The 23,785-nt window shown below is 45.4% G+C and overlaps 1 protein-coding gene across 1 annotated transcript; it reads right to left on the bottom strand.

The window, feature by feature from the left end:
• Nucleotides 1-652: 652 nt before the first annotated feature.
• On the bottom strand, nt 653-22,820 carry LOC139391851 (adhesion G protein-coupled receptor B1-like). The gene is made up of 29 exons (XM_071139446.1): nt 22,103-22,820; nt 21,094-21,243; nt 20,859-20,957; nt 20,488-20,658; nt 20,046-20,210; nt 18,445-18,609; nt 18,089-18,253; nt 17,824-17,925; nt 17,593-17,699; nt 16,972-17,166; nt 16,718-16,786; nt 15,016-15,124; nt 14,002-14,145; nt 13,680-13,749; nt 13,281-13,383; nt 12,931-12,974; nt 10,137-10,263; nt 6,897-7,000; nt 6,687-6,789; nt 6,233-6,383; nt 5,898-5,967; nt 5,714-5,780; nt 5,258-5,515; nt 5,049-5,147; nt 4,877-4,913; nt 3,929-4,593; nt 3,567-3,674; nt 3,181-3,231; nt 653-2,827 (listed from the first exon to the last, which is right to left on the bottom strand). Exons 1-29 carry the CDS (start codon nt 22,818-22,820, stop codon nt 2,630-2,632), a joined length of 4,614 nt encoding a protein of 1,537 aa, XP_070995547.1. The 3' UTR covers nt 653-2,629.
• Nucleotides 22,821-23,785: the final 965 nt, after the last annotated feature.

The raw sequence follows: 23,785 nt of genomic DNA, 5'->3' as shown, positions 1-23,785 counted from the left end.
TACCTGGGACTTGGTTCTATATTTAGGGACCCAAGTGATTATAAAAGCTACGCGACCAAACGAAATCGGCATCCATTTTTAGTTAGTTCCCTCTCGAACTTATTGCACTATTGTCCTATTTCTAGAATATTACTTGAGCTGGTGCCTGGCATATAGAGCAGTACCACATCAGTTACAATGAAGCTCAGCTCTACTTCAGCTCTACTTGGAAGCACCATCACAGAACATGGTGGATGATGGCCCTGTGATAGAAGTAGAAGGACCAAACGGTGAGTTGGTTTTGTGGTTAACTAAGAGAACTTCCATAACCTTCCAAATATCACATACAAATGAGATGGAGAGTTGAACTATGTGGTAGTAGGGGTCAGAGCTGGGCTGTGTATCATTCTATTTATCGATATGATAATTCAGTCAACATATCATAACATGTATTTTTGTCCATATCACCCTGCTGTTTTAGGGGTGAGTGAATATGCAGTACAGGTTAAGGGCTGTGGAGTGTCAGATCCAGCTAAATTATTTAATTTATCCTGGTAAATAATTAAGACTGTGCCATTGCCAACATCATTTCAGGTACTAACAAGGACAGCTCATATAGATATGTTTTAATTTTATTAGAACAAAAATCACATTCATCTTGTGCTCTGAAAACTGTACATTTACAACAAGAGAAACTCAAAAAAAGTTGTATTCTAACAAAAGAACTAAGGGGAAGTGTAGATACAAATGGGTATTTGATACAAGTAACTCGGGGGGGTATGTATTGGGTGCTATGGCTAGGAAGGAAGAAATAGGGGACAGGAAAGATTATGGGCACATACTGTAGGGTAATATGACAAGATGATCCAAAACACTATTACAGAAGACATGAGGTTCAGTTATTCCACACTGTGAGGTATGGAATCAAAACAGTTATCCTGAAGAAGAGTTTTTTAGATATATTCGTATAGGCTATTATTAATTCTATATAACATCTGTTTTTTAGAATTACAATAATCTACCAATCATAGACCTCCAAATAATTTGTAGTCTTACACTTCCACTCGGAACACAAGCAAACCTCTTTTGAATGAATGAGTTTCATTACTAACACAGATTTGTTATACAATAAAGTATCTATATGCTCTGTAAATGGGAGGAACACGTTATAAAAGAGTATTGAAACATCTTAAGAAAAATCGGCCTTATAATCCTGATATCAGTCCTGCTTGAGCATCAAGCGCCCATCATTTTGCACGAGTTTCACACTGATGGTTTTAAAACACATATTTTGTGTTGAAGTCTTTTAGTAGCTGGCACTGCGGAAGTGAAGTCATGTCGTTTTGGCAAGTGCCCGACGGCTTCTAGTCCTGGGCTTCTGTCTGCAAGGCTGCGTGCGTAGCAGGATGGAAACGAGATCTCATGGTGGGGGCTCTTGTTTATTATGAACCCGGAGGAGCCTGCATTCTGCCGCCAGCTGAGGAGGAGTGGTGGGATTCGAGTGGTCTTTGTCCACCACTTCCTGATGATGCCGCCCAGCAGTTCCCAGAATGCACTGCTATTCCTGTAAAAAAAAGCTGGTTGTTCTTCCAGTCATGTCATGTGCTGCGGAGGCAGAATGCTGGCAGAACCAGGGTTGTGCTCCCAATGCTGGCTGTCCCAATGCTGGCTGTCCCAATGGCTGTCCCAATGCTTTGCAGTCCTTTTTTTGGGGTTTCCAATTCAAATCAAATATTTGAGCCTAATGATATATACAGTGCAAAAAACTGTAAATTCACTAGTAGTAAGATATAAACTCAAATCGATGCTAAAACAATCAAACATAATACAGATAATAATAAGAATGAGAATCATAATAATATAACATGATAATGATAATAATAATCAGAAGAATGATAATCATAATACTATAGCATGATAATGACAACAATAATAATAATAAGAAGAAGAATGAGAATCATAATACTATAACAACTTGATAATGATAATAAGAATAATTCTCAGCTCTGCAAGCATGATCAAGCATTGATTGATAAACCACTGCGTTGAGTCAGACCCCAAGTCTGAAGGGAGGTCCAGACTGCTCCTCTTGCCTTGTCCTAGCTAACTTGGAAGATGCCTTGGCCACAAACACAAGCGTACAAATGTTACGTTTGGTTGGAGCTCCCGGGTAAAGTGAGACCCGGCGTTTTAAAACGAGTCAAAGGGGAATGTTGACTGCATTTTAACCATGTCGACCACACCTCTCCTGAGCCCAGGCGGTAAGAAACCTCTCAGTGGTCGGGCTGCGAACAGAACCAGAACCAGTCCTTGGAACCATGGAACCATCCGTCACTACCTGACACTAACCGCAGGTCAGAATCACAGTGCTTCTCTAAGTGTTGCTCATTATCAAGTCCCTGCTGGAAAACAAATCCCCACAGCACAACACAATAGCCTCCCTCCTTCCATCTTTCTCTTGCTAAGGGTCTGAAGACATGGATTCTGGGTTCAGCACTCTCTCAGCTCTCTCTACCCCCTCCTCTCTTCACCTGTTCATTATTGGCTTCCTCTAACTCGATCCACGTGGATCCATGGCTCTTCTTCTCCCCCAACCAATAGAATAGGTGACTGAGGTGGAACTATAAGGAACAATCTCAGGCTTCTCCTCTCAGACCTCCGTCTGCAGGTCGATGATGTCCTGGCTGACCATTGGGATGGTGGCTCCAGCCTTCTCCCACTCCACCTGCTGCATATGCAGGGGCGACGCGGCCAGGGGCTCCAGGTCCTTCCGCACCCAGGCGGGGGGTGAGTGCTGGGTCCTCTGGACACCTTCCCAGGGTCTCTCCACCTGTGGCAGTTGCTTGTCCTGAAGAGGTGAACAAAAAAAGGCCATGAGTATTGGTATCATCAATGGGGATAGTCCAATTAAATAAAGTTGGACCTAATATTGTAATGAAAATTGTGAATTTGGTTGATAGGCAGATCAATGGTCAGTCATTGTAGTCTTTCCTTGTTTAATCCAAACAACTGTCAATCGGCTTGCCATGAACTACCTTTTAAAGGTAACTTAAAAATTGCTAATATGATTGCGTAATGTGGATAAACTGTTCCTCTCATACTGGGGAGCTAGTGAAGCCTTGCAATGCTGAGTATGCCCTATTTACAATGCCAGAAAAGGCATATTCAGTCAGTTAGACCAGTATGGGTAATAGGACTCACGCTGTGGTTTGTTTTGTCACTTCCTCCAGAGGACACACTCCATCTCACAGACTGTTAGGAAAAATAAAAAGAATAAAAAAACATCATTATTTAAACATTCTTAAAAGACTGCTAAATGCAATTTCACCGCCGAGGTCAATATGGTTGGCTGAGGTCAGGTTTTCTTCCAGAACAATACTCTTATGTAAATAAAGACTCAGCATGTCTGCACGACAAAGATGATTGAAGATGTTGCATTGCTTGGAATGGTCTCTCTCGTTCTCTATTAATGTTGTCTAGCCTATCAACTGCCCATTTATTTTCTGCGGCATTTAAACAAAAAATTCAATTAACTGTATGTGAATCTGTGTGTACACTGTAAAATAGATGCCTATAGGATTATTTACCTTGCTGTCTGAAGCAGGGGACTCTCTGTCTTGTTTCTCAGCGTGATGTAATTTCCTGTTGAGGTCCTGGAACATGTTTTGGTGACGTTTCCTTGTGTGCATTATCTTCTACAGGACACATGGGAATAAGAATAGTAAGTCAGCAAATGGCACAAAATGACCCCATTTTAGACAAATGTAATTTCCTACTGATGAATTCTATCCATATTATTGGTTAATATACAAATATACACTTGAGATTGCTTACATTCAGCTCTTTAAAGTTATTCCATGTTTATTATAAGTTTACAGATGTGCTATTAACATGATAATACAGTATTTGTTCTATAACAACGTTGTCTTGGTTACATAATGATACATACCTCAAAATCTAATTCAGCGTAACGGGACTTCTGTCTCTCCAGGGAGCTCATGGACAGTGTGGAGATGGTCTCGCTCTTGGACATCATGGAGTTCATTGAGTCGAAGGTGTCTCCCAGGCTGCTGTGGGTGATGTGAGACTCGCTGGACATGTTGTGGATGTTCTGGACGGGAGAGTCCCTCTCCGAGTAGGACACGCTGACCCGGTCGGACGGTAGCGTCTTGAGTCCGAAGGCAGCCTGGGGCTCAGCGAACGGCCCACTGAGATGAACCAGCCTGGTCTGTGGAAGCTGCTCCACGCTGATGTTGTACTTGGACGGGTCCTCTTTGACCTTGCGAAGGGTGGAGGTGGTGTTGGGCAGGAGCAAGTAGCCGCTACCGTCGGGGCAGCTCCCCTCCGCCTGGCCACGCGCCAGGTTGGCGTCCAGCTGCTGGAAGAGCTCGCCTTCGCACACGTAGACGGGTTTCCCGCAGGAGGACGGGTCCATGCCACCATGCAGCCGGGTCTTCTCCCTCTTCAGGGTGAGGGTGTGGCTGGAGTACTCGGGCACGGCCTGCATGTGGGCCTTGGTGGTGTGGGAGGGCAGGGTGTGGAAGTTGGAGCTCATGGGGAGGGGTAGCTGAGGTGGGAGGGGCATCTTCTCCTCACAGGAGGAGTTCATGCCACCTGGAATGGAGAGGAGGGTCGGGGCAAATAGGTAAGAGAGTGCACTGACAGTAAAATGATGCGGGGCATGTCTGTTGATTCACATTGATTGAAAGGATGGTCAAACGTAAATAATAGATTTTAGAAGTAATCAAAGTGCTGAAATGTTTTCCTTAAGTAGCAACCTGCCTCTAAAATATCTTCATTCTAAATGGACAAAACAAATGACCTCCACGAATGAAAGGGCATTTAAGTAAGTGAATGGAAAAATGGTTAGGAGAGTAATGAAATGAAAGAGGCTCACCAGGTCTGTTGGAGTCAGCATCCTTTTCGAAATCAGACTGTAAAACAAAATACAAAGAGATGGTTTCATTAGTACTGATCGAAAGTGTATTTACTTTTACATTGAAAGCACAAGTTTCAGTCATTCATAACTATGTTATTCCGACATTATAAGCATAAACAAAGACACTCACCATGAGCTGGGTGTGGTGGCTATTTTGGAGGGAACTGCCAGAATCTCCATTGCCATCGTCCTTACGGTCAACAACTCTGCATTTCACTGCATCTTGAACCTATGAAAATAGTGGCGAAATGAACAAACAGTCAGCTACATTCGGAAACACCCTTCAATACAAACCAAAACGTAGGAAAATAACTTCCGAGGTGAAAACGTTGTGCTTGCCTCTCTACGCAGGATGCAGTGCACCATGACGATTATGAACCCTTCCAGGGAGTCAAAGACCGCGAAGAGGATCTGGAAGAGAGCGGAGCGGCGGTCGGTCATGGCCAGGACAGCGGACATCCAGGTGAGGGCCAGCAGGGGCAGAATCACACAGGAGCTCCACAGTGACGCTCCCGCTCGCTCCTTCAGTTTGACATCGGTGATGCCGTCCTTGGACACCAGTTTGTTGAAGACCAGGATGCCAATTACCATGTTCACCTGTTCGAAAGAAGTTAAAGACGCAATGAGTGAGACAATTGTAGTGAGCAATGGGTTTAACTATGGCTAACAATATGGCTAGCAATGGTTAGAAATTGGTTTAACTACCATATGTCATAAGAGAATGTATGGTAAAGCATTCATTAATAAGTATTTTTATGTATTTCAAAATATTTCTAGATATACAGGGATATATACCAGAACAACAGCAGCAGCGGGCCCAACGAACGAGTAGAGGAGTCCACCCTCCAGAGAGAGCCAGCAGCTACAGGGAACAGACAGAACAAGAGCAATTATTACATGAGCTGGAGAAAGGGAGTTAGAGAGAGAGAGCGGAGGGAAGAAAGGTGGGGAGAAAGGCACAGATTTAGGTTCAACTTACTAGTTGACGGTGCCATATCCCTTAGCCTTGGTAAATCCAACAGACACAGCCACCACCAGAGCAGGGAGTCCTATAAGAGAGCGGGGGAAAGAAGGAACAGAGTTAGGATTGAACAATAAATAAATGGCAGAAATACAGGAAAACGTACAGCTAGAATGTCCAAAGATGGTTGGAAGAGGAAAGACAGACACATAGAGACAGTAACAGAGTCATAAACAAATGATTACTTTATTTACACTTTGAATGGGGATGCCCATTCTAGCAATTATATTTCTATGGACAGAAATACAGACAGAGTGACAGACAGACAGAAAACCATTTATTAAGGTACGTACCCCAGCCCAAGCAGAGGAAACGCTTGCGGATGATGCGGTTGCGCAGACGGCCTGTGACAGCCATGTAGGACTGCCATGCTTCCGTCAGCACCCAGCAGAAAGATGAGAGGAAGAAGAAGTGGAGGAGGGCGGCCACCACTCCACACACCACCTGAAGGAAGGAGGGAAAGAGAGAAAGAGAGTGAGAGAAAAACGGTGTCAGTGGTGCGGTTAATCTCCAAGGTCTCAAAGCCATAGAGAAGGTCAAAGCCATAGAGAAGGTCAACGCCATAGAGAAGGTCAAAGCCAAAGAGAAGGTCTCAAAGCCATAGAGAAGGTCTCAAAGCCATAGAGAAGGTAAAATCCATAGAGAAGGTCAAAGCCATAGAGAAGGTCAAAGCCATAAAGAAGGTCTCAAAGCCATAGAGAAGGTCAATCCAAGGTCAAGATTGGATTGGTTAGAATTGTGCCATACCTTGTTGCGAGCTTGGGTTTGTCCAACCAGAATGAGGGCATTGGAGCAGATAATGGAGAGGCAGAAGTTGATGAGGATCACCGAGCGCTCCGAGCGGATATACCTGGAGGACGAAATGGAGAGAGTGAGGACGGTGGGGAAGACGAAGCGTGTTGCGCACACAAAGACGTGAAATGTGTAATAGTGGTTTTGCTTCCAGGGGGCACTTACTTCCAGACGGAGACATAGATGATGATGAGGAGCAGTAGGGTGAGAGAGGAGACCCCACAGCCCACGATGAGCGTCACAGAGGGAAGAAGATTCTTATCCATGTTCTGTAGAGAGGAGACAAGACAACACAATACATTCCCTTACTACGCTGCACACCAGCAAACACACACACATGAAAAAAGGCTAACACATAAAAACACGCACACACACACACAGGCAGTGAGTCTACTTTCTGCTGCGCTATCTGCAACAGCAGACGGCTGGCTCCCTGTGGGCAGACAGCTGAATGGCACAATTAGGCCACGGCTAAGGCAAGGTGACCCCAAGGTGAACGTGTCAGAAAGATGGAGCGGCGAGCCAAAGACTCGGCCCGAGGTCACTGCGTTTTCCCATTGAGCTTTTGAACCAGCAAATGAGGCATGGAGGACACAGAAGATATATCTCCCGCTACTAAGCAGAGGGAGAGAGAGAAAGAGGGAGAAATATCCCGGGCCTTCCTTACAAGCTGATATCTGCATGGATTTATATGCCGCGGTGCCTTTCTATGAGGGGATATTTACTGTGTCTGTGTGTGTGCCCAGTGTCTTGTTACCCCTCCCTGTAGGAGTGGACAGGTTATCACTTCCCACGCCTCTGACAGCAGCTTAGTGCCCTACTAGTGCCCGCCTGTGTCTCAGGCCTGGCACACTGAACCCTTAGCGGCGGGCACACGGGAGAGGTCTCGCACCCTGTTAGCCCTGATGCTGACTCACCTGTGGGGCTACGAGGGCGCCAATACTGATGAGAGGGACCCATTGCCCCCCACCCACTCCCACCAGCTAATTGGCTGGAGCTTCGTCCCCGTGCTTTGAATAGACTTTGGAGGGGTTGAGTTCATTTAACACCATAGATGAATCTGCATCACTGAGGTGCAAATGAGACGCGGACAAACCCTGTTCAGGCGCCCAATGTGGAAGCCTTCACAGGCGAAGAATCTAATGATGCATTTTGGCCGGGGTTAGGAATTGTGGCACTTATAAAGAGGTGGGAAAAGCTAAGGGGCGAGCTAATTGCTGAGGAAGGGGAAAAAAATCAAAACCAATGCTTCAAATGTGATCAACCTGAGGTGCGAGGAAAGTGAAATTGGCTACGCCCTCCAGTGGATTTCTATGATAACCCATCAAGTGTTGTGTCTGTAGCATAGGAAATACCACAAGAGCCACATCGCTTTGGCATTGCAGATAATGCAGATAATGCCCGAGAGGCTAAAATGGGGATGAATGCGATGCCTTGGAGGGCCGTCTATATCGCTATCTGCTCTCTGCGTGGACATACCTCATATCACAGCACAGCTGGCAAACCCGGGCCTGCGGCAGCTAAATGCTAAATTAGCACAGCACATTTGTTTAGAAATCTATCCAACTACATCAGAGGCTCCCAAACCAGATGGCAGATAGCGGAGGGGTGAGCTGAACTGCCGTTTGCTAATGCCAGGGAGAAAAAGAACTGTGGCAGCAGTATGCTAGCTTCACTGCCTCCCTCCCTATATGTCTGTCTATCTGGGTTGATGCTGCCTTTCGCCATGGGCTACTGAGTGAAACTGTAATCCAGCGAGTTTGATCTAAATATGAGCCATGTCTTGCTTTTGCCTTTGAAGGAATCCCAAAGTTCCCATTTTCTCCTAAACTTAAAATCAGGACAGGAGAAAAAAAAGACACGTTCTCGTTGGTGCAGGGTCCAGGGAGCAGACCTTATCAAATGAGAGCTGAAACACTGCAGTGTCTGGCTGTTCTCTCCTCTCCCATACAGCTGGCAGCCGGAGGGACAGTATTGAAAATGTCTACAGCACACATCAAAGGATGGTGGGCGGGTGGAACCGTCAATGCACAACCAGACATCCGCTTCTCATTGGCCAGAGTCTTTGGCATTTTTCAGAGAGACTTGATATGCGACCCGTAGGGGTGGGGTGGAAGGGAGGAGGATGGGGGGGGGGGGGGGGGGGGGTGTAATAGAGGATTCAGAGGTATTGGCAGGCGAAATGATTGGCGCAGCTGGCCGTCGACTATGGGGGGCAGGTAGGGGTGGCTGGTTTTGTTGTCTTCTCACAAACACAGGGGGCGCTGTAGCTACCTTTCTTTTTTCCAGACCGGCAACAGAGACCAAACAAATCGATGACAACAGGTCTAGAGACAAACAAAGCCCAGATTGCATCTCTTATGTTCAGATTGGCAGCATCTTTTGCTAGATGCAATAGAATCATGCAGTCCAAGCATACTGACTGAGTGACTGTGCATGTGTATAGGCTTTGACATGCTGTATATCTATTCTGCTGAGCCTATGTGCAATTAAGCCGATCTGAGACAAAACCTGCATTTCTCTGAATTGTAATAGCCTGTCCTATCTGTTGATTGTCAGTGTGGTTTTGGTCATGGTGGTCCCCCCCCCCCCCCCCTCAATATCTCAGTTAGCAAAAATCACACAGACCAAGCTTGCTGCTGCAGAAGTCGTTACCAGGGCAACTAGAGAGTGAACTGCTATGGAGGCACAATCTAAACTGGGGTAAATTACACTTTGCCTTTGCGCAATAGAGCTCTTTGAGTATTGATAGAATGAATACACTAATCAAAGTATATGTTCCACCAAGTCAATGCATTCTGTGAAAACTATGCAATGCAATCCCCTATGAATTTGAATACCCAAAATGCATGAATGAATAATCTTGATCAAATGGAAAAATAAATTTAAAGCACAAATGTAGACACATTTCTGATTCACTCTATTTGTAGGTCACAACGAAACCATTTAGCTTTATGTTTTTAAACATGAATTTATCAATTTCATTCAATTGATAAGAATGACACAGAATTATCTCCGATTATTAATGCACACACGGGAATGTTATTTGCACATATTTGAATAAGACAGTGAGTCTAGTTGAAAACCATCATTAAAATGTAACGATTAGGGCTATTATTAGCCTAACATTAATCGATCGTTATTTTGATAGAAATGGCATTTCGTATCGACATGTTACTTGCACAGTTACTTGCACAGTTATTTGTCTGACCATTCAAATCACCAGTCTATCAAACCTATCTATGGTCAATGACACCTGCACAGAGACAAAGAGGGGGAGGCTGGCAGCGCGAAACCGAGCCATTCGAAAAACAACGCCTACTGTTTACATTGAATTCTTCCATCACACACACATAACGAACGTCAACATTGAAGGAACACAAGGTAAATAAGCGCAACACTTACCATATCAGGGTTCAGCCGCGCTAAAATGGCGAAGGTGGAGAGCCTGTCACAGACGCATTTGGTTCTGAAAGAATCAACGGCGACCGCTCTGCAGCTACGCGCAGACCAAGATCCAAGCAGCGAAGAACTGCACAGGGCGAGAGTGAAAGGGAACAGCGGGTTATGAGAGAGGAAACATAATCCGAGAAATGTCTCAAATCAACCTCTCCATCCCCCCCAAAATCATTGTAGCCTAGTCTATAATAAGACCACGTAAAATATGCCCGGCATATTTGTAGTAGCAAATCACAGGTCTTTCAGTTTTGCATGGTAATTTGAAATGCAGAGGAATTCATATATCTGATATGTGATTGATAAGATACGTGGTATGTGTGCGAGTTTTTATGCAAATCTAAATTCTCATTACACAGAAATGATATAGGAATTAATCTGTTGCTTTCACAAGAAAAACAGTTTTGTTATAATAACTAGGAGTGTAATTGTAGTTCTAACACCTGAAATGGCAGCCTTGCTATGGGATGAACACTTTATTGCTGCTAATTCTATACCAAAAACATAAACAAGAATCTGTCTAATTTATATTCTTGACCATCTTTCCCAAGAGACATTAGATACGAGATGGTGGACACTGGATATCCCCAACAAGCCTACAGTCAATACACTGAAAGAGGAGGTTGTAAATGAGAATACAATTTTTCTTGCACAGTTTCTCAAAAGTAAGAGTAAAATAAGAAACATGATGGATTTCATTGGTGCCCTTCTACTGGTGCCCTTCGCTTCACGCATTACCTCTAAGACTGCCATAGGGTCTTCTCTAAACCTTTTGAACATCTACTGTGTATAATTTTAACTCTCAGTTATTAAGATGGCCACTATGGATTTTCCATCCCAGAATATCCAGTTTTAGGTATGGAGACAAAGGGCAACGTCTTGTCATCAGTGACCATTAAAAGACATTGTAATCAACAATCTTAAGATGGCAACAATCCGTTTTCCACATCATGAACGAGTGATTATACAGTAGAGCGTTACATTTAGTTCTGTGGCATAGTCCCTATTATTATGACACATGGGGATAAAGTTATCTGGCTGCACTGTGCAGCAGCAGACGCTGCCACCTTGCAGCGTTTCACATGATGTGAGTGTCAGGGGGGAGAGAGAAGGAAGCGAGGCATTGAACCGTGGGCCCGGGCACAAACTGGTGAGCCTGCCTGAGCAAAAGGCTGTGATCACCACCACCACCACCAGCCAGCCCCCCCCTAATGTGTGGACATTAGTCCACACACTATCGAGCATCGAAGGGAGACTATGAGGAAATAGCAGGAGTCACTGCAGTCAACAGCAAAGTCAACTTGGAGAGGAGGCTTTGCTCTGCTGCCAGTACAGTTTAATGCCTGCTTGCCTGCTCGATTTTCTCAGATCACTAAGATGGGTCAGAAGGCATTGTTCCTTGGTATGGTTTGTGTAACTGTGCAATATTTGACTGTGTAGCTTTGAAAAGGGATCAGACAGAGTATGTTAGCTTGGAATTAGTCTAATATCTAATAATAATAGCATGTCACTGAGAGATGGACACTGACTCTAGAATAGCCTAGCTTAGCACTTGGCCTCAATCTGTGTGTCTGTAGCATAGCATAGACAGTTGGGCGTGAATGGACATGTAGAATAATGGCATTTCCCAGTGAGCCTGCCTCAAAACCAAACAAGTGCTCCTCCACAAAGTAAACTTTGACCCAAACTCTGATCCAGGGCTTCTCCCTCTCTACCATTTCCCCCTATCCTCCCTCCATCTAGGCATTAATCACATCCGCTGTCTAAAATGAAACTAATTTGGCTGAAAGCACGTATCCCCTCCCTTGTCCTACCCCCCTCCCTTCTGAAAGTGTATGAGTGAATGACATTTTCTCCTCTACCTTTTTTTTTCTTCTCTTGGGCTGCTTCTCTCAGGTGGGGAAGGGAAGGGATGCGGATGTGGACGGGACCTCAGCTGAATGCATTGCAGTGCTTATCTGAGCTCCACAAGTGTACAAATCTATCTAAATGCAAATGGCCCACCTGTGCTTCAGGAGGGCACAGTAACGGCTGCCTCCAAAATGACAACCTATTCCCTATGGGGCTCTGGTCAAAAGTAGTGTGCGATATAGGGGATAGGGTGCCATTTAGGATCCACCCAATGCCCCCACGGTGATCCAGAGCTGGGGGTAAGTTGAACAGCGGGGGGTATTCAGGATGCATTAAAATGCATCTAAACATCTTTTTTTTCAAGTCCATGTGTCACTTCCTGTTAACATCTATTAACCTCTAAAATGACAAAATGGACACGGGAGAGATGGGAGAAGAAGAGTTGCCATTGTCTTTGGATGATTAGCTATACTCGGAATTAAACTTTACATCAATTTTGCCTCTGTGTTGTGTCCCTGCCTAGTTAGTGGGGTATGAATGGATCCAGATGACTTGTTGATCAGTGAAAGGTGTCACAGGGGGCTCTGAGGATAAGAGCGGCTGTTACCTTTAAAGCCCAGAGAGATGGGTCATGTCAACATAATCTATTGATGCTCTGTCCCTGCTTGTCCAGATGATTGACATTACAAGAGTTGCAACAATGCTGCATCACAGTGACTTATATAGCTAAAGGGTGAATGCTCATATCAAGTGATAGAAGCAGTAGTGAATGGCCTTTGAGCTTTCTGGAATAATCAACTATCACCAAATGGGTTGACAGAATTATGAAAATATGGATATTTATGAATGTGAAAAGACAAACGGGATGTAAACAACATTAGTCACCACTTACGTTTCACTCTCATCCCAGGAGATGCACGTTTCATTGATGGTGTCCTGGGAAAAAATAGAAAAGGTAAGGATCTAAGGAAAAGGAAATGCGTGGGGATGCACAATTGGACAATCTATTATCACATGCGTGAGATGCAACAGCATGGCGCTAACCACCATCCAACGTTTCTTTCCCCCCAACCTCACCCACTGCACTAAAAACGTCCACTCCTCATTACCGCAATGACGCAAGGTTTATTCATGCGACTTAACGTACTGCTGCTTGTTTAAAATTTTAAAAAACAACGACAATACCCTTAGGGGACTTGTAGTTCTAAAGGGCCATTAGGTGGGTATCCAATGGGAACTTACATTATGGAGGTGGGGGAACTCGATTTCCACTGGGGTGGAGAGCAGACCTGGGGTGGGCTTGACCACAACCGTAACTACCTTAGAGTTGAGTACGCTGCTGTTACTGAGGAGAGAAGAGACAGGACATTTGGTCAAACAAAAGCACAGTACTGGTAATGTGCTGTCGGAGCATTTCCAGTGTTTGATGGGATAAATTGGCAATCAACGGTGAACACTTCAGGGGAATGCTAAAATGGTTTGAATGGGGTTTGTACAGTGAGTAACCATATGCCTGTTAATCAGTCCCGTGCCTGCCCGGGTTTCAATGGAGTAAAGTCTACCTTCCCCCAAGGTGTATCAAGAGGGCACTGTAAAAGTGTGCTAGAATAGAGTAGGAGTCATTCAGTAGGAAAGTCTTACCTTTGGAAGGATAGGATGGAGCTGAGGTTTCTGTACAGAATGATCCCGGTCACAAATGCAGTGGTGCCCTCTGTCACAGACACAAATACACAATTATTATTGTTATTATTCACTAGGAGAGAAGAAAACAGTGGGTGTCAACAAGAGCAGGCGAGAGCTTCGAGGTGTTTTGAGACTCCGCAGAACGGTTTTGTTTTACTGTCTGCTATCGGTTTCTTCACACAAATACGTACACACGTGTATCTGTAGACTATCTGTACCATGCATGCATCAGTGGTTGTGAATGTACACTATTTAAATACAGTATGTATGCCATTCTCACCGGACTGGTCGATGGACAGAGCGTCGCGGGAGACGGTGATCTTCTCCTCTGAGGTCCTGACCCAGTCCATCATGCCTCTCCATCCTTTCACTGGGAAGGTGAAGTCGGTGGTCATGGCTGTGGGGCGCTTATGGATGCTCAACACTGGAGAGGAGAAAAAGAGATGGAAGGTGTGGTGTCAAAGAGTGTCCCTGGAATACATGGTGTATATAGGATACTGCGACTCCCTTAGGGTTTGGTAAGTGAAGAGCCGAGGACAGCTATGGTTTCATGCGTCACACATCATTTCTTTTAACTGTCTGGAGGAGTTGCTGCTGAATCCTGTGTGAACTGGGATTGTGAATGTCAGCTTTGCTATAGTCAAGGCGGCATGGCAAGAAATAAGTGTGAGTTCTACAGTTTGGACAGTATGTGCTTTCTCTGAGAGCTTATGTAAAACCCAATCGGATTCTAGCTTCCTCCCACGTAATTGGTAACATGCAGGATGGGGTTTATCTTTGTATCTTTGCATCTAGCTCATCGACTCGGTATTGGTACTTCCTGTTTACTAGCCATGTTATTTTCTGCTCCCTATATGTAGCCATGTTATTTTTACTCATTCTTTTTATTAGTTATTCACTGTATATTTATTCCTCGTGTCACTATTTAATTGTTTATTTTTTTTCATTTAAAAAAAAATATTTAACTCTGCTTTGTTGGAAAAGGACCCCTAAGTAAGCATTTCACTATTAGCCAACACCTGTTGTCTAAGCATGTGACAAATAAAATTGTATTTGATTAGATTTGTGACATATTTCAGCTGCTATAGGACAAAACTATCTTGAAGATGGATTGCTACTAACGGGCCTGCCAAAATGTCACAGTGATAACAGGTACATTTTTTTCTTGTTAATCTAGAACCTCTCTTCGGTGACATGATTAAGATTGATGCACTGTGGCCGGATAAAAGGTAAAGACAAATCACCGTGGGATGTCAGAGCAGAGAGCTCCTGCCAGGAAAAATGAGGGGCTCACCTAAATTCTCAGTGACTTCATAAATGTCCTGGAAGTCCTTCATCTGCATACCGATCATGTCCACAAAGTCCTCGACGAGCTGCAAGAACTCCTTGACGTAAGCGCCCATCTAGAGGAGAGTTAAGTGGAGGGAGGGAGAGAGCGAGAAGGAAGAAAAGAGGAGGGGAGACCATACGTTTATATAAAGGAAACTCAGAAACATCCTTGGGTTGTTTGAAGTTGGTTGAATGAACGTCATTACAATGAATTTACAACCAGAACTTGTTGTTGTCCGGTTGAAATTGTGTCACTATTACAATGCCAGTTTTGCCGGCTGGGAGACCATTTGTTTTTCATAGCATCGCTTATCTATGCTGAGCATAAAGAGGAACAATGAACGTATAGGCCTTATACCGCACTGTATATGTAATGCCTTTCATACTGTATCTTAGTCTTTCACATTACCAATGTTCCTGAGCAGTGAAAAGCACTATCATCGACTGTGGAGCCTCCTAACTTCCGGAGGGACATATATGGGCATCAGGCAGCAGGCTGTTGATTCGCTCTCCTCTTTTTCTCTCTGTTCTCTGTGGACGGGAGGGAGGGCTCTTGCGCCTCTCTGACGCAGAACTGTAGCGATGTGGGCGAAAGGTGTGTGTATATCTGTGTAATACATATTGTACAGTGTCTGTGTATGTGTCCCTTCTTTACAACGACCATGGTCTGTGGGTTGGTATGGAGACGCACAGATTGGAGAGTGGGCGTTGTGATTCTCCCTGTCTGCCTTGCTCTTTCTCTCTGCCCCGAACTGACACACGGCTAATTCGTAATCAGATCATCTTCAATTTGACGAGCAAATTGTTATTCCCTGAATGTGGAGCCTTTTGATTAGTGACTGGAGTTTTCCATACTAATATATGTATTACTTTTATCTAACCAAGTAGGCTATTGAGAACACAATATCTATTACAATAATACCTGGACTAATCCTATCCATGAGGCTGGAGGTCAAAGTTCACTTGAACAGGGGTTTAAAGTAACAAAATCATAAAAGGTAAAGACAAATCACAGTGGGATGTCAAACAAGATAATATAAATTAAAAGACAGTTATGTATATTCTTCTGTACATCAAATTATATATACATGAACTTAATTTCCTTTAAAGACTAAATATTGCACAATGTCCTCATTTGTGGTTGCCTCAACAACAACTATACAATTAGTTTTTAGTTTGTGTCCTGAAAGTGATTTGACTTCTCATGACAAATGAGAAAAAAAACCGCCAAGAGTCTTCCTTAAAATTATCGCGAGGCTCATCTGATTCAGAGCATAACATGTTAAAAATGCTCCTAACACTATCTTCAGTATGGGGGGGTGTGAGGGAAGTCAAGGGGTGAGGATTGAAATGACACATGTTCTGTTCCTTTTAATCAATACTCTCACATTTTTGCCTATTCTTTCTCTGAGTGTCCTGTTTTTTACTATGGAGTGTCCTGTTTTTTACTATGGGGGGGGTGATAATGAGGTACCACCAGTTATTACTTTTTCCCCCCATTCGCTCTCACAGACCGAACTTTCTCCTCCACTCCATCTCTCACACAAACCTGACAAAGGATGAAAAACTTTCTCCACCACTCTTTTTCTCAGTGACACAGTCATCCACTCGCACCTATTCACATGTTGCATTGCCTAAATACACTGCTCTCAGAACTTGTCACTCACCAGCTGTGCCTCCTCCCATTTGTCATGATGTTCCTCCTTCAGTAAGTTGCTGATTGTCTGGGCATAGTTCTGTAGAGAAGGAGATATGAGCAATAGGTGTTAGACTTGATCAAGCCCAAATCATACTTTGCCGGTAGAGTGTCCGAACATAACACAATGGCAAAAGGAATAGCTTATAATGTGTGAGTGAGAATACACATTGCAATTTTATTTGCAATGCTTAATTCAAAAGCAACACAGTATTTCGGACTGACCTCCACATCGGCATTGCTCAGGCTGTATCCAGCTCCTTTGTAGATCTCAGTGGTGTTCCTGAGGACATCCATGATGGACAGTAGGTCTCCGCTGTACTTGGTCCCCTCATCAGAGGTGGCCCTCAGTCGGGAGATCACCTCAGAAATCCCATCAGCCATCAGGCCCTTCTTAGCCTTATCAACACCATCCTGGGCCTATAGGACGGGAGGGTAAGTAGAGAGGTCACACTCTAGTTCAGGAGCATTCAACTCCCCTGGATCATATTTAATTGCAAGCACCTGATGTCCCAGGTCTGTTTCAGTCCCTGATTAGAGGGGAACAATGAAATAACCAGTGGAACTTGCTTTGAGTTCCGGAGTTGAGTTTGATACAACGTAGCTTGAGTACACTGCCGGGAAATCATAGGTTGTGGAGATGTGTTTTCAACGATCTTCATATTAGGTATCTATCATTGTAGTGAGCCCCATCTCTAATGGTTTGTAGCTATGACTTTAAGGGCAGCATCTTCAGAGTTTAAAGGATTGACTACTAATTGTGTGAGACAACAATAGACGATCATAACTAGCACGGTTGTTGGAAGATACATCTCCAGACACTCCTTTCTGGTCTAGTCAACTTACCAATGTGGAAATGTCCTGGTAGTTCTTGGAGATGCACTTGATGTAGGTCGGATTCTCCCAATAAGCAAGGCCTACAGCGCCAAGGGTGCATCGGCGCAAGGTCAAGCCTGTGTGTACGACAGAGTACCGGAGGTCAGCATGATCATACACAGGGATGATTACATTACTTAAACATGCAAAGTACATTTATATCTTTTAAGAATAATGGGCTACATGTGTTAATGTACTGACCTGTGGAATCTGTAGGGCAGGTAACGGCCGCCATATCTCCTGCTGGGGTTCTCTTCCACACAACATCGCCGTCGGTCTCCTCCTGACAGATCTCATGGGGTTCTGAAGAGAAGAGAAGGAGACTTGGTTGCATATTTGGTTGCACTGAATCAAAGTATTGCTTGGTTGTCTTTGGTCAAGTTGTATTAGAAAACTGTTGTTTTGTGTTGAACCACTGAATTTGATTTCACCCCACATGTCAGCCATGTTGTTTCGACTCACTGACCTGGGCATCTTTTCTCGTTGCAGCGTCTCAGCTCTCCTCTCTCTCCAGGGCAAGGCTCTCCACCAAAGTAAGGTCCTTCGCACATCCTCTGTCTCTGCTGGCTTCCTCCACCACAGGTCTTGCTGCAGCTTCCCCATGAGCTCCATGATAACCAGCGTCCATCAACTAGAGAGAGACAAACAAATGTTTTTTCCCTGACCTTCGACAGACTGACCAGTAGCCATAGTGGCCTTTTACTGGCCATAGTGGCCCAATGCTGGCCTTTTACACATAGACTACGTCTGGAACAGGGTGCTTGACAAGTTATTATGACAAAAGAGGTCTCCATTACAAACTTGGTGGTGCTAGCTGTCTACCTGGGCAATCTTTCAGGAAGCAGTTGTTGGTCTCACGCCAATCACCACGGCACTCCGAGCCTCCGTAGGACGGTCCGTTGCATTCACGTGTCCTCTGCTTGGTGCCATTCGAGCAAGAGGCGGAGCAGGTGGTCCAACCGGACCATTCGTTCCAGGCACCGTCCACTAGAGGGAACCAGAGAGGGAGGTGGAGAATTAGGACACCGTCAAGCCTCGGGCCAGTAATCATCATGGCACAGAGATGCTATTAACATTTCAACATGTCCTACTTTGAGACTGAGCAGCAGTGAAAGCTCAACTTCTGCTCTCGTTGCCCTTCATGCACCACTGCAGGTGTCTCTAACTCTAAATGCCTCCCCAACCAATTGCCCTCCTCAAACGACACACAAAACCCTCCAGTCGTTGGAGAACCTCATCAAGTGTACTCTATTTAAAGGGAGAAAAATGTCTGCTCGCTCATTGGAGGTCAACATGGGCCTACAACTATGTGTCGTATGGGAAGACCAGAGCCCTATAGCTATCCCATGGGCTCTGGTCAAAAGTAGTGCACTATATATAGGGAATAGGGTGCCATTTAAGATGCAGTCTATGTCTCCCAACACGGGATGGCAGGCCTAATTAGGAGCCTCTGGAGGACGTCGGATTCCATCACTCCCCGAGTTTCACCTCATTAAGTGATCCCATCAGACTACATGGATGAAGCAGGAGCCTTTTTTTTCTCTCACTGCCAAGTCCAGTGTTAGAATGGGATTTTAATTTACAGCGGTCATCTCTTGGTGGTGCATATTGCCATCTGCTGTCCACAGTATGAAACTACATGGCCAGGCAGATTGAATGAGTTAACTCCGAAGTATTGAGGAGCGGCAGACAATCAGCTATGTGCTAAGTGAATAACGGAATTGCAAAATATAAAGCCATTGTTATTTTAATTAAAAAACGTCTAGGTATCAGACTGACTAAACATTCAGGTGAGAGAGAGAAGAGGACTAACCATTCACTGCCAGTGGGCGGTGTGCATGTATCACCAGAGAGAGAACTGAAGCTCCGACGTGTGTGTGTGTGTGTGTGAGAGAGTGAGAGTGGTGAGGATGACCATGAGGAGTGTATGACTCACTGCCTGTATAGCCCATGACTAAGCCCTGCAGGTATTTGTTCTGCAGATACAGTACGTCAGATGTGATGCCAAACCAACACTTTTACTCCCCACGATAACCACCATCACTAAAGGATTTTAGATGTGAGTTAGAACGGGCAGGAAGTCAGGAAGGACGAAAGAGAGAAGCCTTGAAAGTGAACGTCTCTTAGTCAGTCAGAGTTCTTCCCACAGGGGTCAGTGACAAAGCCAACCCATTGACAAAGATATGCTCATTAAGAGTTAGGGTGGTGAGTTCAATTCCCGCTAGGTTCACATATACTTAAATGCATGCACATATCTTTGTCAATGGGTTGGCTTTGTCACTGACCCCTGTGGTTAGTCCTCTTCTCTCTCTCACCTGAATGTTTAGTCAGTCTGATACCTAGACGTTTTTTAATTAAGTTGCTTTGGATAAAAGAGTCAGCTAAGTGGCATATATCATAATTAAGTAAGTAATAAGGCTAACCTGGGCAGACTGCGATGTTGCAGAACTTGGTCTGTTTGATGGGTCCCATGCAGGGTTCTCCTCCGTTCTGGGGCTGCTTGCAGGTGCGGGTGCGGTCACGGTAACCACGGCCGCAGGTGGAAGAGCACAGGCTCCATGGGGACCACTCGTCCCAAGCTCCATCAACTGAAAACAAGAGGAAAAATTCAGACCATGTCACCAAACATTTTTTTTTTTTTAACGTGATGATTTTGCCATCAAAATGAACATGAATTATTCATAGGTAACTGAGTTGTAGGGTCTTTGGGTTATTGACTGTGAGTTCAAGGAGGGGACCATTTCACGAGCTATCCACTAGGTGGAGTTGTGATTTTGACCAGAGTTGCCAACGTGTCTAGAGACACACACACACACCCTAAACACCACCCTAAACACGGCCCCCGGTAAATGAGCCAACACTTACCGGGGCAGACCATGGTGTTGTTGCAGGGCCGGTTCTCGCGGAGGGGGCCGGTGCATTGGGTGCTGTAGGAGGACGTAACACAGAAACGGGAGCGGGCCTGCCAGCCCTCTCCACAGCTCACTGAACACACACTCCAGGGGGACCACTCATCTGCAACCGCAGCAGCGTCCACTACAAAAGGTCAGGGGTCAAAGAGTCAGCGCTGAAGGTCCGGCGGCCGTAACACAACTTATATGGTAGAGCTAAGCTATACATGACATAACTGCAAATGATCTACCGGTCTCTTAAATGTATTATACTATTGTAAACACCTCTCCAACTATCTCCAAAACTGGATTTTGTATCCTTTATCACCAGAATGTGTGTCTCACCTGTTTGAGGGGCCACGACTCCAGTGCTAGGAACATCAGCGTTCTCTCTTTTCAGGCCAACAATGGAAGCTAGGGCTTGGCTACGGGCACGCACTTGACCTTGGGAGGTAAACAATGATTAATGAGCTGAAACTCAAGCCGCTTCCAAACAGATCAACACAAAGACAGACAGTAGGTTAGACATTACAGACTTCCAAGAAAACAACTAGACAGCTAGATTGACAGGTAGACTCACCAATGCAGGGCTGAGGGTTGCAGGCCCGCCCCTCTTCGACCACGCCTTCACACACACTATCCTCTGGATGACAGGCTCGGCTGCGCACCTGGACTCCACCCCCACACTCCATACTGCACTCAGACCAGCGGCCCCAACCATTCCAGCCCTCTGCAGAGGAGAAAAACATGAGACACATGGCATCACACACAAGTCCAGAGACATCCTTCTTGAAGATGGTATATAGATGTGGATGGAGCTTAACTCTTTCTTAAAAAGCCCTACCGCTCAGAAATGTAGATATGGAAATTGCTACAGTTCAGTAAGACTGTAAATGTTTTTTCAGGTAGTGTTCTCAAGGATTTCGATGTAAAAACTGTAACGGGAAATTACTGTGCCTGTCAGAGAGCTAAGGAGAAATGCACAAGGACAGCTCTTTGTGAGGAAACCACACCAGATAAAAGTTTTTCATTTGAAATGATTGTTTGCTTTCCAGCGCCCTGGAAAGCACGGTGTGCAAGGCTGGCGTGTTGCTATGGTTACTAGAAGTGATTGGCTTCGATTTCCTGTGCCAGCTAACTGTGAGGGCTTTGTGTACACTGTGTGTGTGCCTTTTGCATCCCTCAATCCCCCAGCAAAGAGCCAGCAAACATGTCCGCCATCCATGAAAACAAAATGGCGAGCTAACACTGTGCAGTGGGAGCAATCTGACCACTTAGACCTTAAGGAGGCACAGTCTCTTCCTAACACCCTTCATTTATGCCTTATGATACTGGGGCAGCAAAGGGCACATCTTCATCAGAACCTCACGTTCTCTATACCTCTAGAATTTAGATCATTAACGGGGGGGGAGGGTTGATTAGTTTGAGTCGGCATGGGGAGGCTGTGCTTCCAAGGGAACATGATTCCAATCAGCCAGACAGAGATCTAGTCTAGACTCTATTGGATGGGAAAACAAAAACAGACAAGTGGATTCGTGGACATTGAGCATTACACAGTAAGCCAGTTAGGTGGTGGTAACTCTACTCACTTATGATTTCGGTGTCACGTACAATGTCACGTCCATTGTCTCTGGGGGTTGGGATGCACTGTTCCAGGTAGACGCCTCCACGGTAGCAGCCACCGGGCTTCCTGACGGGGGTCTCCCAGCACTGGCAGGGGGTGTTCATGATGCCGCAGGGGTTGGGATGAGTGCTGGTGGACAAACAATTCTCCAGCCACTGGCACAGCTTCTGACAGGCTGGCATACTGGGGTTCCTCTTGCCCACCACCAGGAACTCGGCCTTGAACTCACCGCTGCTCTCTCCCTCCACAATCTCCAGGCCGTGTCTTGGCGCCACCTTGCGGAGCTGCAGGAACTGCTTGCTAGACTCCAGGTAGGTTACAGATGTTGAAGCGTCGCACAATCGGACGACTTCATCAAAGCTCTCCATACCCAGGTAGGTGCGAGAGGTCTCAATGAAGGAGTCGAACTGGAAGGTCTTGACCTGGCGGGGCAGGCAGGAGTCGGTGGGCTTTGTGATCTTCATGTAGACGGTGTAGCGGCGAGGGTCTGGGTTCTGCAGGGTCCAGGAGCACGGCGTGGAGGGCAGGTTGGCGGTCGAAGAGAACAGCCCAAAGAAGCGGCTCTGCTCCAGGGTGGCGCAGGTATCAGAGGCTGGGCCAGACGGGATGCTGGAAGTCAAACCGAGGAAAAGGAGGGCCACAAGGGCCACTAAGGGCCCCGACCGGGGAGGTGGCCACGCCATTCTGTGGTCGCTTCGAGAGGACGTTTCAAGGGGACTCAAATCGATTTCACTCTTTTCTCTCTCCTCTATTTATGTAATTTGTTGCGATGTGACTTCAGTTGCTTGAAACTTGTTGGTTTACTCTCCGAGGAATTGGATGGGGTTCAAAGGCTTCAGTGGGACAGACAGACAGCCATGTGTCAAAGATGTGTCTGTTGGACAAAGGGAAGACAAAAAAAAAAAAGAAACATGACAGGTCACTAAGTGTAACAATTCTCTGATCAGAACCAACCAAGAAGTACCTCGGCCCTATGGTGAATTCAAGGAATTCTTCAGAACTAACTTCTAATATACATATGCTCATTGCAACCTGCACAGCTCAGCCTTGTTAGTGAGAATTTGGTCTTAATTGAGGTAATTGACATACCTGTATAAATAAAGGTGGAAAAATAATTCCCAGTCTCCTGATTACATCTATCTCCACTTGAGTGTTGAGCCTGTGATTAGCAATACTGTGCAGCAGCAGATCTCTCCAGTGAACAAATGCACTGAGGGTCCAGAGTGTAATAACAGTGTGTGGATCTGCAATTACAGTCCTAGCCTCCGCTCTCTCTCAATTTCCCTCTCTTTCTTTCTTTCTTTCACTCTTTCCTCCCACACACGGGAATGTGCTGCTAAATGCTAACCGAAGTGCGTCAGGCTGACGTCTGGTGCTGGCGCGTTGCCACTGGGAACCGCAGACAACACTTAAAGTCAATTACACTCTACAATGCCCAGGAATCTGAGAAGCAAGAGCAACATGGTAAGGTTAAGTCATTGATCTCACTTACAGCTCCACAAGTTGCATGAACTTTGTTTGACCCTTGCCTATTGCGTTCCCTCAAAAATGAAGAAGCCTTGGTTATCAGGAGCCCCATTCAGGGCAGACTGAAGGGAGGGTCTATTCGATTGCCAGTTCCCACACTAGAATATGCAGCTGTGGAGTG

The sequence above is a fragment of the Oncorhynchus clarkii genome, chromosome 32 (assembly GCF_045791955.1).
Source record: "Oncorhynchus clarkii lewisi isolate Uvic-CL-2024 chromosome 32, UVic_Ocla_1.0, whole genome shotgun sequence".
NCBI classification, from domain to species: Eukaryota; Metazoa; Chordata; class Actinopteri; order Salmoniformes; family Salmonidae; genus Oncorhynchus; species Oncorhynchus clarkii.
This window is presented reverse-complemented; position numbering and strand designations above follow the sequence as displayed.